This window comes from Tiliqua scincoides, chromosome 2, assembly GCF_035046505.1.
Source record: "Tiliqua scincoides isolate rTilSci1 chromosome 2, rTilSci1.hap2, whole genome shotgun sequence".
Taxonomy (NCBI): Eukaryota; Metazoa; Chordata; class Lepidosauria; order Squamata; family Scincidae; genus Tiliqua; species Tiliqua scincoides.
In genome coordinates this window covers 177,675,008-177,690,276 of record NC_089822.1, presented here as the reverse complement: position 1 = coordinate 177,690,276, position 15,269 = coordinate 177,675,008, and the positions used below count along the sequence as shown (strand labels likewise).

The 15,269-nt window shown below is 44.0% G+C and overlaps 1 protein-coding gene across 5 annotated transcripts in view; it reads right to left on the bottom strand.

Moving 5' to 3' along the window:
- Positions 1-2,614: 2,614 nt before the first annotated feature.
- SH3TC2 (SH3 domain and tetratricopeptide repeats 2) overlaps positions 2,615-15,269 on the bottom strand; it is a 54,247-nt gene continuing 41,592 nt past the window's right edge. For 3 of the 5 annotated variants that reach the window (XM_066617204.1, XM_066617205.1, XM_066617206.1), the window contains 6 exons: positions 15,087-15,267; positions 12,115-12,265; positions 11,838-11,960; positions 10,829-10,979; positions 7,825-8,021; positions 2,615-5,887 (listed from right to left, as the gene is read on the bottom strand). In XM_066617204.1, coding sequence (XP_066473301.1) covers positions 5,696-5,887; positions 7,825-8,021; positions 10,829-10,979; positions 11,838-11,960; positions 12,115-12,265; positions 15,087-15,267 — 995 coding nt within the window. In that variant the 3' untranslated portion in view covers positions 2,615-5,695. Of the gene's footprint in view, positions 5,888-7,824; positions 8,022-10,828; positions 10,980-11,837; positions 11,961-12,114; positions 12,266-15,086; positions 15,268-15,269 lie in introns of those variants that run through there. The other 2 variants (XM_066617208.1, XM_066617209.1) reach the window with 2 other exon arrangements.

Below are 15,269 nucleotides of genomic sequence, written 5' to 3'. Positions count from 1 at the left end.
TCTGAGCTGTCTGTGACAGATCAGGAGAGAGATCTTGGGGTGGTGGGCAGCTCAACGAAAGTTTCAACCCAGTGTGCGGCGGCAGTAAAGAAGGCCAATTCTATGCTTGGAATCATTAGAAAAGGTATTGAGAACAAAACGGCTAATATTATAATGCCGTTGTACAAATCTATGGTAAGGCCACACCTGGAGTATTGTGTCCAGTTCTGGTCGCCACATCTCTAAAAAGACATAGTGGAAATGGAAAAGGTGCAAAAGAGAGCGACTAAGATGATTACTGGGCTGGGGCACCTTCCTTATGAGGAAAGGCTACAGCGTTTGGGCCTCTTCAGCCTAGAAAAGAGGCGCCTGCCACAGGATGTGGTGATGGCGTCTGGCCTGGACACCTTTAAAAGGAGATTGGTCATGTTTCTGGAGGAAAAATCCATTACGGGGTACAAGCCATGATGTGTATGCGCAACCTCCTGATTTTAGAAATGGGTTATGTCAGAATGCCAGATGCAGGGGAGGGCACCAGGATGAGGTCTCTTGTTATCTGGTGTGCTCCCTGGGGCATTTGGTGGGTCGCTGTGAGATACAGGAAGCTGGACTAGATGGGCCTATGGCCTGATCCAGTGGGGCTGTTCTTATGTAAACCTGTGACTTCACAGAGATCAAGTTACTAACCAGAACATAATTTTATTGTTTTTCTTCTAGAGGATTTTGCATGACAAAGAAATACTTGCCTTTCCAAATGTCAGGAGTTTAAACAAACAAAATTTATTCTTGATTTGTAATTACTAAAATAGATCATTTCAATAAGTCCCTGATAAAATATTTCTCCCTGGCTTTGATAGAGACGCCAAATAGATCGCAAAATTGCATTTGCCTGCATTGCAGGTAAGATTACTGGCGTGATGTTACAGCCTGTTGTTAAATGCTGGGCCAAGGATTCATCCTATTTTCTAAATGTAGTAGCTGTTGAATGTAATGATCTCCTGGGCAGCAAGAGCTCATATCACACTAGGAAGACAGCCCAGCTCTGTCAAGGGAGGTGGGAAGAAAAATGGTGCCATGTGGGGCATTCTCACATGGACATGCAGGTCAGCATTGATTTTTCCCAGGCTGCACTGGATTCTTTGCTGTGAATTGAAGGGGCCACCAAGGTTAACATTCTTTGGCCACATTCTCAGCTGGTGTGTGCATCCACTGCTGGAGGCATGCCAGATTCCAGCTGCCAAGGGAATAGTTCAACATAGCGAAGTTTGCAATCCTAAGGACACTTATGCAGGGAGTAAGCCCCATTGAACTCAAGGGGTTCAATGGGTACTGGTAAGGCAGATGCAGCAGAATCCTAGGCATGTTTACTCAGAATGAACTGCTTCGGTCATGTACGTGGGAAAAATATTTTAACCCCTTTCCTTGGTGCTTCTTGTGAACAAGCAGTGGAAGAAAGCTGTGAACCTCTAAAAGACATTTAAAGAAAATTTTGATACTGGATTTCTGTTGAAATTCCTGTTTGAGAAAAATTATGAAATACAAACAGAACTGGATGGTTGTTGTAATGTGTTCAAGAACCGCAAACTACTTTCTCAGCCAAGTAAGGAAAGGGAGTCTTGGAATGGCCTGTTCTAAATATTCAGAAACAGTGAACCAGGACTCTAAAATGATGTTCATTTCAAAACAGAAGGCAATCAAACAGTCGGGAACCAAATTACAGACCCTCCCTTTATCTGGGTATCCCATATGCATGCCCTATAGACAGCCCTAAATTCCTGGATCCATAATCTCCCTCTCAGGACAGACAAAAAGAAGTACATCTCACAAGGCACAAATTTAATATCTGGAACTCAGTGCCACAAGCTGTGATTTCACATCCCCCCAGCAGTGATGGTCACTAGCTTAGATGGCTTTAAAAGTGGATTAGACCAATTCATGGAGGTCAAGTCAAGGGCTACCAGTCATGATGGCTGTATGCTACCTCCAGGTTCAGAGGCAATATGCCTCTTAATACCAGTTGCAGTGGAGCAATGGCAGGAGTGGGGTAGGCCTTTGTCTTCTACTCATGGGCTTCCCAAAAACAACTGGTTGGCTGCTGCAGGACACAGAATACGTACTCTGTATGCGTATGTTACAGGTGCATAATTTTAAATCAGTAGTGTGCTTCTCAAAGAATAAATATTTCTAAAATAATCCTTTTTTGGCTGGAAATTAATTTCTGGCTTCTTAGGGCATACCATGTCATTGCATACTTGAGTTTTTCTCTTGATAATTAAATTATCAATGAAATTCACTGAAAGTTGAAACTGTTGGGATTATTTTCAAAAGTTCTCCCTTAGGCAACACAGTCCAATTCCTTGCCATTTTAGGAAGCAAATCCTTGCCATTTTAATTGATTTGTTACACAAACTGGGGGTGGAGCAGAGAATGAATCCCACATTTGCACATAATGTCAGAAAAACAGGTACGATCTGTTTAGGATTTAGAAATAAATGTTGAAAAAAGCCCAAAGGATAGGTAATACTCCTAAACATATCCAGTATGCCAAGGATGCATCTGAAAAATTCAAAATGTTAAGGAACACTTATTAATTTCAAAACAGGTTATTGCTCTCATTAAGAACTGAAAAGTAATCATCACCCAGAAGCACTGCTTTTATTGCCCTCTATTGGTGAAATACAGTACAGGAGAAAGCAAACGCATACATAGCAAGCTGGTAGATCAGTGCCACAGGTCAGCATCATTTATAAATATGTCACATTGCTGTATATCATCTGACTGCTGGCCCATCTAGTCCAACATGATCTACAGTGGTTTTCCAGGGTCTCAGGTAGGGGTTGGTCCCAGGTTAGCTATCTGATACCTTCCTTAGCAGATGATTCCAAACCTGGAGTCTTCTGCATGCACAATATGTGCTCTGGGCCATTTGTTCACAGGCATGATTTGGACAACTATATCTGATAATTGCTGTGACTGATGTAGTTCAGAACAGATGTCTTAATCCATTATAGCAGAATAATTTTGCAATAAAAGATATTGAGGCTACATATCATCTATTACTTCTTTTTCTTCTCTGATTTCCTTGTTATACACCCCTCACCACACAGTCTTCAGCCTTCCTGCAGATTCTCAAAGTCCAGGCATAAAGCAGGCAAGTGAGCTTGTTCCATGGAGTTTCACCAGCAGAAAGATGAACACACAGTATTTTACATTTGCACCTTTCCTTCAGTACTATTCAAAATAGTGGGGTGAGGCTTTTGTTTTTTATCCTCTGCCAATGTGGTGGCAGCGTGTACATCTCCCATGAGGAGACATACAAGTTTCTTTGGAATGTTCCCGAAGAAACACAAAAAGACAGGAAGCACGACTCACACTTCCTTTTTCATCTGCGCTTTTCAGAACATGAAAGAGGGCTCAGAAGCACACCTGCTACAGAAACACATCATCTCCTGGAAAAAGACTCTTCCCCCCATGAGTCATGCTTTATCGAATAGAAGATATAAAGTAAAATTAAGACAGTCATATCACATTTAACCAACAAGCTACCTTATCTAAGGGCAGAGACACTTCGTAACTCCTGCTTTTGCATAGTGCCCCTTCTCCTCCATTTTTCTCTTGGTGTAAAGTTAGATGCTGCATTTTAGAAAATTTCAGGGGGATACAAAAGGGGATGAAACAAGCAGAGATAGCAATCCCCAAGTCTCAGCAGTCAGCAACTGCCGTTTTTTCTCTCCCAGGATTCCACGGAATGAGGACAGCACATAGTGTTTTCCCTGATTGGTTTCAAGGTGACGCCATATGATGGATCACCATTATGGTATATAGTCCCCCATGACGTGAATTAGAGTGAAGGTCATGTTTCCCATTCTCACTCTACAGCAGCAATTTTTCACCAGTGTGCTGTGACACACTGGTGTGCCATGAATGGGTCATGTGCTATGGGAGGGTCATATTTTAGTAGGGTCACTGGAGGATGAGAGCCCCCCACCAGCTGTGCAGTGTGCCTTGTCAATTGTCCAAAAACTGATGGTGTGCCTTGGGAATTTTAGCACCTCCTCAATATGCTGTGAGATGAAAAAGGCTGAAAATCACTGCCCTAGAGAATCCTAGGAGGAAAAAAACAGTGGCTATCAGCTGCTAAGGCTTAGGAAGCTCCTCCACTGCCAGGATCCTGAAACAGGTCACAGTGCAACAATGAAGTTGGGTACGCTGGTGTTGAGAAAGATATTACCAGCCCCCCTGCCAGATTCCAGCTGAAAATTACTTTAAAAGAACTTCTTGTCCAGTCTCTCCTTTCCAGCACTGACCAGAACCAAACCTTGGAGGCCACAGGATGCCAAGACTTGGTTTCTCACCCAGAACTTGGCATACCTAAAATGGTCCGTTTGATATGGCTGCAGCATTGCTGCAGAATTGTGGGATAGGTGTCCTGAGATTCTGCTTTTGAAAAGTACATTTCCAGCTCTGACGACTGCACAGAACAACTTGGAAACAAGTGGTCACAGCCTGGTGGTGTGGGAACACCAGGCTCCACCTTGAGGTTGCTCAGGGTAGCGCTCTGTGGCCTACCAAAACTGAACGTGATGTTGCTGTGAGTATGATGTGCCTGCAGAGTATGTTCTCTAGGCCTCAATAAAGAGGGATTGGGAGCATGGAGCAGGAAAGAGAGAGGAGACATCAGAGCAGAGAATGAAGACAGAGAGGCTCACAGATAGTAGGAGACAATGGAAGAACTTCTGCTGTCCTTCTGGAATTCAGGTACGCAAGGGACATCTCTCCTCTACTCCAGAACCAGTGGAAACTTGCCACTGAACCATTCAGGAGGATTAAGAGGACATCCTGTGTAGTTACTCATTCACAAGTGAGCTGTCAGACAAGGGCATCATGTAAATCAAATGCTGGTGGAAACCATGAGTCTAGCCCTTATGTACAAAATGTGCATTCTCTTTAAGGTTATGTTTACTCCTTCCTCATCATCTCTATCATCCGCACATTTCTAGCTTATGATCTGCTTTCTGCTATTAACATGTTAGAGGCCCTAATCGCAGCTCATCAGGCAACTCCACACAGAAGTGACAAAATTCAAAAGCAAAATAATATCTGCACAGATAAATTAGCAAAGTAAAACACTCCTAGACAAATAATCACATTCTCAGTAACTGAAATGCCACCTTCTGCCTGGGCTCACCACGCATCACAGGTTTAGAGGGTATGTGAAATGGCGCTCTCCATTTTAGCACCAAGGATGAATGGAGGGGAGCCGAACATCCTCTTGGTTGGTTTCTTCAGTGATCAGCTTCAGCTACTTCAAAGCCAAACCAACTATGCTCCAGCAAACATGCTCTGACGGACACCCTTCCTTGTGCTTTCAATTTGCTCTTCAAATCACATTTACACGGTGTGAATATATATATTCAATGAGGTCTGTATCTGGGCATGGAGCATTCTCTGAGTATGTTATTGATAAAACATCAGGCTCTGAAAAGATTATGGTTTTGCCTTTTCCCAATCCCTATAAGCAAGGATCCCTTGGAACACACAGATGTTCTCCCTGCTACATCCAAAGAACAGGAGACTGCAGCACAGGAACATGTTTCTCTCCTTTGCCTGAAGTCTAGAAGGCACCTGGGAATTATTTGGCAATGAGGTACAAAGGTGAGTTTGGCTTCTCCTGGCTTAGAGGTTTCAGAGGTCATTAGTTCCACAAGGTCATTTATCATACAGCATGCCTTCCTTCACTCAGCCATCGGGCACGATATGCAGTCCACTCTCTTGGCCCCTTATCCCACTGGGAAGTATTGTATATTTGAACCAGCTTGGCCTGAATTCTGCCTTGCCAATTCTGGTCACCAAGCTCGGTGGCGGCAGCCAAGGCCAACAAGAAGTAGCTGACCGCATCTTGTTCATCCTGAGAAGAAAGGGCAGGAAAAAATGAGATGCACTGAGAACCAGTCTGACTGAATGCTAAGGGCAGTGCATGGACCAAAGGACAAAGGGTGCTGCCCAGGCAAGTGATAAGGTCAGTCACCTGAGAAGGAAAACATTTCCCCAACTGACCAGCACAGATCGCTTAAATTGCAAGTGCATATACACGGTCCCTCACCAAAGGCTACTGAGAAAACTCCACAGTCAGGGAATTAGAGGACAGGTCCTCTCATGGATTGAGAACTGGTTGAAGGCCAGGAAACAGAGAGTGGGTGTCAATGGGCAATTTTTACAATGGAGAGAGGTGAAAAGTGGTGTGCCCCAAGGATCTGTCCTGGGACTGGTGCTTTTCAACCTCTTCATAAATGACCTGGAGACAGGGTTGAGCAGTGAGGTTGCAAAGTTTGCAGATGACACCAAACTTTTCTGAGTGATGAAGACCAGAAGTGATTGTGAGGAGCTCCAGAAGGATCTTTCCAGACTGGCAGAATGGGCAGCAAAATGGCAGATGCGCTTCAATGTCAGTAAGTGTAAGGTCATGCACATTGGGGCAAAAAATCAAAACTGCACATGTAGGCTAATGGGTTCTGAACTGTCTGTGGCAGATCAGGAGAGAGATCTTGGGGTGGTGGTGGGCAGCTCGATGAAAGTGTCAACCCAATGTGCAGTGGCAGTAAAGAAGGCCAATTCTATGCTTGGGATCATTAGAAAAGGTATTGAGAACAAAATGGCTAATATTATAATGCCGTTGTAAAAATCAATGGTAAAACCACACCTAGAGTATTGTGTCCAGTTCTGGTCGCCACATCTCAAAAAGGACATAGTGGAAATGGAAAAGGTGCAAAAGAGAGCGACTAAGATGATTACGGGGCTGGGGAACCTTCCTTATGAGGAAAGGCTACGGCGTTTGGGCCTCTTCAGCCTAGAAAAGAGACGCCTGAGTGGGGACATGATTAAGACATACAAAATTATGCATGGGAAGGATAAAGTGGATACAGAGATGCTCTTTACATTCTCACATAACACCAGAACCAGGGGACATCCACTAAAGTTGAGTGTTGGGAGAGTTAGAACAGACAAAAGAAAAGATTTCTTTACTCAGTGTGTGGTTGGTCTGTGGAACTTCTTACCACAGGATGTGGTGATGGCAACTGGCCTGGATACCTTTAAAAGGGGATTGGACAAGTTTCTGAAGGAAAAATCCTTTGCGGATTACAAGCCATGATGCGTATGTGCAACCTCCTGATTTTAGAAATGGGTTATCTCAGAATGCCAGATGCAAGGGAGAGCACCAGGATGCAGGTCTCTTGTTATCTGGTGTGCTCCCTGGGGCATTTGGTGGGCCGTTGTGAGATACAGGAAGCTGAACTAGATGGGCCTATGGCCTGATCCAGCGGGGATGTTCTTATATATGTGCATCACAAGCAGTGTTTGCCAATTTCAGTCATCATGACTGCCTTTGACCACCAGGAGGCACAATCTCTTGCTTAGCCAGTAGGATTAAGGCAGGTCTAGCTCCTTGGGGCACACAATAGAGGCATAAAAGTGAGGTAGGAACAGCACAGATAAGGCAGGATGGAACTTCAAGAGGAAAAGAGGGAGAAGGCATCAAGCTGCAAGTTGCAGATGGAAGCAAACAGAACTCAAGGAGGTGACGTCCAGAGAAGATGGAAGAGGATCTGGTGCTAGAATGAAGTAGACAAGGGGAGCAAAAGGTACATGCATAAGTGGTAGGAACGTCTGGGAACAACTCACACACAGCATCTAATGCCAGTGAGCTCTATGCTATTTAATGGGCTAGTGAAAGCTTTCCTTCAGACTGCAAGGTCAGGCTAAACTGAGCATTTGGTTATCCATGATAAACAGACCTTTACTGAAAGGCATCACAGCATGAATGAGTCACAGATCATTGTCTCTCACCTTCAATTTGTGCAGGGTCAGCTCTCCCAGGCGATAGTAAACCTTGGAATAGTACATGGCCTCCTGAGCGCCTTGCAACAATGGTGAGTGCAAAGAGAGTGTCTTCAAATAGCAGTCCTCAGCCATTTCATACATCTGCAGGAGAAAGTAGACTGTCGCCAGACGGTGAAATGCAACCAGTTCTTGCAACTGATCTCCTAGAAAAAGAAGTGCTGATAGAACATTGCAGGCTACTAGTAAAGAATTTGTGTAAGTATGGAGACGGGGGGGGGGAGGGGCTGCAGGCATTAAGGAGCCTTCTCATTTTCACTCCCTATGAATTCCTCCTGCAATTAAGCATATTCAGTTGAGTTTGTTCTGATCTTACGGCAGCACTAATGCAGTTGCTTTTACCATTCTTCTGGTTTGGATTTCCAGCACTTGCAAAAACTGCATTGCAGTCATAAAACAATTCTGCCACAAATTTTTCCCCTCCAGGTAGTAATATGTGGAAGAACATATGAAGAGGCCTGTTGGATCAGGCCAAAGGCCCATCTAGTCCACCATCCAGCTTCCCAGAATAGTCCACTGCTGGGTAGGCCACAAGCAGGAAGATGAAGGTGTATCCTCTCTGGCAGCCTGATCCTATGGCACCGTAGCCCCAGTGCCAGTGCTAGGTGTCGCAAACGTGACCATAAGGCATGTTTGCATCACCCTGAGTTTAAGCAGCACCTGCAGGAAGGCCTGCATCACTGACACTGAAGTTCGAGCCCCGGCTGCTGACAGAGGGGAGGTGAGTGCCAAGTGGAATAGAAGAGTGGATTGGAGGAAGGGTATGGAGGAGGTGTTCCTGGGTGGAGAAAGGGCAGAGAGAGAGAGAGAGAGAGAGAGAGAGAGAGAGAGAGAGAGAGAGAAACAGGGGGAGGGACAGACCTGGGAGAGGCAGGGACCAGTGGAGGCCTCCTCTGCCAAATCCCCCATGTAGAGCTCAGAAGCCAGACATGGGACTTCTTGAATCTGTACCAGTGATTTAGCTGGAGGAGACTTGAGAAGCCCCATTGAGTAGCTGAGGCTTTACTCCGGATAAAGAGACAAATATCCGTTCCTCCAAGGAGACCGCCAGCCTGCTTTTATCCAGTACAGGCTACAGCAGTTCGTGTTTAGCGCTGCTGGTCCTATGCTGGATAGGATTGGGCCCTCAAGTGTTGTGTCGTCGTCGTCGTCCCCCACGTCCTACATTCAGAGGCATATTACCTTTGAACCTGGATGGAGAATATAGCAATCACAACTAGCCAGTTATTGACAAGCTCCATGAATCTGTCTAATTTGGCACAGAACATCACAGAAACACCTTGATTACTGGAAAGCCTATGGAATATGTAACTGACATGGATTTCACGCGTTAAAAGTGATACTGACAAAAATCTTGGAACAAAAAATTTAGAAACTGCATGGGTTGCATCCCAATCCTAGGCATGCTTTATTTGGAAACAAATTCCATTGAACTTAGGTTACAGTCATGAACACCTTACTAAAGACATTTAGAATTAGCCATGTTCTTGGGGGTACATCAGTTTTGAGAAAAGAGTGGAGAGTGGGAAGGATTAAGCATTCCCTTTCATTCCAGGGCTCTTCCACCCCTCATCACAGCATCTTGAGCCTGTTTTTCGTTTTTTAAAAAAAGTGAGAAAGAGTATGAGGGAGAAACATAAACAAGTGGGAGGGTGCTGAAGGTAGGATTTTTCAGAAATCTGGGCAATATGAGAATACGCACCGCTTCACAGTTTTGGAATCCTGGGCATCCTTCAACGTAAGCAAATTCCACTAACTTAAATGGGACATCCCCTAGTTAGAAAGGATCTCAGTTTCAGGTGCAGTGCAATTCCATGCATGCTTATCTGGGAATTAACTCTACTGAATTTAGTGAAACTTACTTCTGAATAATTATGCACAGGGTCAAGCTGTTAACAAACTAGATTTTATCCCCATGGCCTAAAATTCATTTCAATGTCAATTTGATGATTAAATCCTCATCAACTTCACATCACGCAGTCTTCTCATTAACTAAAAGCATCACTGATGTGCTGGTCTGCCCCACTGCATGACTTCTTAAAAAAAAAAAAAAATGTTTGGGGCTTTTGTTTTTTGTTTTTAAGTGCACAGGGCACCTAGTGTGTATGAATACCATAGAAGGAAAAAATTCATAGTAAAGAATGGAAAGACTGAAGGATTTTTGAGAACATGGAAAAACAGACTGGAGAGACGACACCACTTTGGTATGTAGTTTAGAAATTCTCTACTGAAAATCAAAAGGAACTGTGATGCAGAGCACCAGGGACAGTTAATCTGCAGACATATTAACCAGAACAGAAGAACTCCATCCTTCCCTAGGAGGAATACACATTGCAACACAGGCAATAGTGGCACTGCTAACTCACGTTAAAAAATTGGTTGAGAAATCCACACAGATATCAGTATAATTTGCTGGACAGGAACTCATATTTCTTTCTATCTTTCAACTAGGGATCCCTAGACTACTGGTTGCAGCAACATGGATGCTAACAATGTCATCTTCCACTAACACCAAAATATTGCACTGGCCTGGTTTAATCATTTCTAGTTGAGATATTGGATGGCAGCAGCTGAGGAATAAGGAACAATGTTATTTGGCAATCCTTCATCAATCCCCAGCCATGAATGTCAAAGCACTGTTCTTAGATTTAGAAAATCAGTGCGATCCATTTCTTTTCCTTCCAAAGATGAACCTACCTCTCAGAGTAGGGCACATGGAAAAGCAATGGCTTTCCTAGAAATTTTCTGCTGTCTTCTTTTACTACTATCAGTTTATTGTCTGATGTGAGCATTTAAAATCTATTCAGGTTTATACAATAGAAGTTCCTAAGTAAATATAACATTTTTATCATTGGACTGTAACTACTGCCTTACTCACTACAGTTTTCACCATGTACTTTCTACAATAAGCCTTAGATGCGGCTGTGCCATAAATTCCTGAATCTTCTCCTACCTACATCCACGCTGAGTCTGACTGCCAAGGTAGCAAATTCCAAAGCCTTCTCATAATTCTGGAGCCCAATCTGCAGCTCAGCCAGCTTGTTGAACACTCTCAGTTCAGTTCGTATGGACTTCAACTTCCTAGCCAAAGGTATAGCTCCTCCCTGTGGAAAACATGAAGCAACATTTCCATGTTATTTCATTATTACCCACTGTGCCATCCTACCACAGCCATCATGCTACTCCAGTTGTAGAGTGGCCCTTCTTCATGGAGAAGGGCAGACAAGAAAAAAAAAGAGGTATGCCATGACACTCGGTCTTCCCACCAGCCAATGCATCTGGTATTTTCACTGTGTGGTTGGTCTGCTCCAAATCATCATTTTCTGATAAGTCAGACTGCAGAAGAAGTAAAATAATATTACAGAAGAAAAAATAGAGGGACTCTAAGCATGTGCAGAGCTTAACAACCACCAAAGGGCAACTTCTCCCTCCTCTAATTGTCATCAACAATATGATCAGCAGTTCTATTGTGGTGTCAGGAGTTTCCTTAGCTGCCTGGGGATTCCTGTTGGAAACTCCCACCTGGCCCGGAACACCATCTGCTTGAAAGAAAATGGCCCGTTAGTTCAACAGAAACCCCTTGAAACGGAAAAGAGAGAAGGGTTCTGCAATGTGCATCCTATGTTGCCAGCCATCTTATCTGTAATTTGATTTCTGGTAGGAGCCTTGAATTTCAACAGAGGAGTCTGATCTCCCCCAAACTTGGACTGCTTCTTCCCCTAATGCCTGGGTAGGAACTGGAGTCTAAATATGCCTGGATTCAGCTATATGTCGCTAGAACAGGTTTATGAATCTTTACTCATATCTACTGCCTGGCTCTTGTACTGTATGTTACTTAACTTTTCTTCTTTTCCCTTCTGTGCTGTCTCTTTCAACTAATGTCAGTAATACTCATTTGAAGTCTTGGCATGGAAATCTGCAGGGGGATAGATACTGATGCCAACATTTGTCATGGTCAGTACCCTGTAATATTCTACTGCTTGTTGCCTGTTCTGGAGCCCATTGAAAAAGACATCTCCAGCCTCTTCATATAGTTCCATAGCCAGGTGCAGCTCCCCAGGTTTCAGTGCAGTCTGGATGGCTGCCTAAAGACAGGATCAAACCAGGATAAAAGCTTAGGCAAAATGAATACATAAAAAAGTGTCTAAAATGTTTACTTAAAATGATAGAACCTTATCTTTGCAATATTCTTTAACAAAAAGTGTCTAGGTGACGTTCACACAGCCAGTCTTACCCTACCTGCAAATACATTTCCACAAGCTCATCCTCTTGCATTTGATAGTAGAGCCTCCCGGCCTGCAGCCAAGCCTGTGCTGTTTTGACTGTCTCCCTCAGGTCGATGAAGATTCTCAGGCTTTGCTTGGTACAATCCTGTGCGCGTTTCAGAGATCTATAGGTTCGCAGGAAACATATTACCAGGGGACCCCAAGATTGTGTTATTTAAAAGATTCTGTAACAAACGAAGGTCTAAACATAACTGGACATCAATTACTGGCTGCCAAAATCTGCAGAGCTACAAATTAAAAAGATCTTTTGCACCATCGGTTCTAGACTGGTACTGCAGCCAGAGTAGGAAGAAACAGAGGGGAAACCAAGGAGGAAGGGAGGGGGAGGAAGGGAGGGGGAGGAAGCGGGCAAGACCGACAGGTTCCAACCAGTGTTTGATTCACTACTGGGCCCCTCTATCAGTCAAATACATAGAATGTGACCAGTGTTCCCTTTAAACTGCACAGTCATGCAGCTGCGCAGGTCAAAGCCCTAGGAAGCTGAACATTGCACAGTTCAGAGTTCATGGAAGCCCAGCAGTGATGTAAGATGCAGTCACCATGTGTCTGGAAATGCTGAAGCTCTCCAATGTGGCAGGCAAAGGGGTCTGCACATTTTATTTATGGCTGAGGAGCAACCATCACCATCAGCTGCTGAAAGGCACAACCCTCCACAAACAAAGGCAGCCCTTGGAAAACAATGTTTACCCACCCATTTCAGGATTTTGAATCACAATGCATGCCCCCAATCCCTTGGTTGCTGTCCCTATCCAAGCACATCCATGGTCAACCGCTGGTCACAGGAATGAGTTTGACAGGCCTCTTGCCTGTCCTTGTCCTCACACAGGAAATGGAGCTGAGGAAGGAAAAAGGTCTGTGGCTTGCCAGAGACCCACCTGATCCCAATTTACCGGTTTTCCTGCCAGCATTTTTATGTTCTGACAGGTTTTTAGGTGGGACTTTATTTCTGCATTGGTGACACATCCTTAGCCCTTCCCATACTTCACACAGATCAAGCACACAAGATAACTTTGGCGCCAGTCTTATCCCCCACCAGCAGGGCGGATGCCATCATGCCAAAAAAGTGTGTGTTGCAGCCTATGGTGGGGGGAGGCAACCCAAAGGCTAATGGAAGATAAGAAAAAAGGTTTTAACTTACCTATGCATAAGCCCTGGATGTCAAATGGATGAAGAGGGAAAAGGGTGAGAAGGTTTTTGAAAGAGGGGATAAGATCTGGCATGCCATGGCCACCAGATCTATACCCTCCTGGTTCCACCCCCTCCCTACCTTGCCAACAATGAGCCACTGCTGCTATTTGTGGCAGCAGCTCCAAAATGGTAGCTGGTGGCACGTGGCACATGCTACCGTATGGCCTATTATGACACCAGAACTCTGTTCCACTGTCATGACAAGTTGAATAGGATTGAGCTGTTAGTCACTCTCCAGTCATCAGACTGGTGGAAGTGATCCTATAGGGATTCCCTATAGAATCTTCTGGGGCATTCCCATCTTCCTAAGTGGGGCTGCTGCTCTATTCTTTTCTCTAGGAAAAGAACGGGAAGTACCAAGTGTGAGTACCAGAGATTCAGTGCACTCCCAAGATCCTTGAATCACAGCTTGGTAAAACTGCTTTAACTAGCTTGGGGCCTGTGTGTGCTTCATGCCGTTTGGGTTACTCAAATTCATTTTGCTCATTATATCAGTGTCCAGTAGGGATGATAATCACGATTCTTGCTCTCCTGCTCCCATCTGTATTAAATTGTTACATAGCTTTGCATCCCCTCAGTTTCATGGCAAGAAACTGTGAGGGAGGACTAAACTAAAGTTAAATTTTATTTGCTTTCTATTTAAGTTATAGTTAATTAAATAACAAAAACCAAATTGGCTAATTTAGCTTAATTGTTTTATTAACTACACCTAAATGCACATCCCTGGTATGCACAAGCTCATAATTCCCCCCCCCCCCACACACACACACACTATATCGAAAACTTACATGGCAGGGCAAAGTGTTAACTGGCCTTAGGTCTCTTTAAAATTCCCTGCATCTAAAAACATAATCACTGTGGTTTTATCTCATATCAGATGAGCAGTGACTGTATCAGAAGCTGCAAGGACATCTACAAGACCAACAGTTTTCCCAGCATGTTAAAACCGGGCACATTATCTCTGTATTGCGGCAGATATCAGGTGCAGGAGAATGCCATGCCTTGCCTTGCCTTGGGTGTTTGCTGCTATGTGTGGAGCCATAGCACAGAGTGTAACAAGTGGGTATACCTGTCCACAATGCTGGTTCTTCTGCTCCTAGCATACTTTCAATTAGTGCCATACAGAACACAGGAGAGATCCAAGTGCCCTATGATCTATGTAAGATAGGAGAAGGTGAAGAAAGCCTTCATTTAAAAAAAGAAACAGGAGGGAGAAGATGAGGACTAACTGGCAGTAGAAAACACAGAAGAGGATGTACTTTGGGTTATGTAAATACAGTCCCTTTCACTGTGCATCCCTGGTTCCCAGAGAAACATGGGATTACAAGATTAGCGAAGTGCCTCAGGTTAGCATTTCCAGGACACACATTGCCTTCAAGCTAAAAGTTTTCACCTATAATTGGAAAAAGTTCCAAAATATTTCAAAATATAAAGAAAGAATATTTAAATATATATGGATGATTTTTTTGAAGAACACACACGGTTAGTTTCAGACCCACTGTGCATTGTGGGTAGTGTAATTCAAGCTATTTTGTTTTGGGTCTGACATTTTAGAATTTCACACCTAAAAATCTCATTATTCTCACTGAAAAAAAATGTTAAAAGTCAAAATAAACAAAATCATTGGACAACAACAAAATCAATGAAATAAAAAATGTTAGAGGTGCCTCATTCATCTCGGGGGCTGGTTCAGCTTTCCGAACTCTTCGCTTAATGGCAACCATGATGCTGACTCACCTGGTCGTATGCAAACTCTGATAGAGCTGGCTGAGAACCCGCAGGAGCTGTCCTTCCATTTCTCGATCCTGGAGCTGCTGGGCTAGCAAAACTTGATGCTCGTGGTAAATAATACAAGCACCAATGTCTTGATACACTTGGCTGTAGAAATGGCAGAGTGATTCAGTGACATGAAGCTGGCCT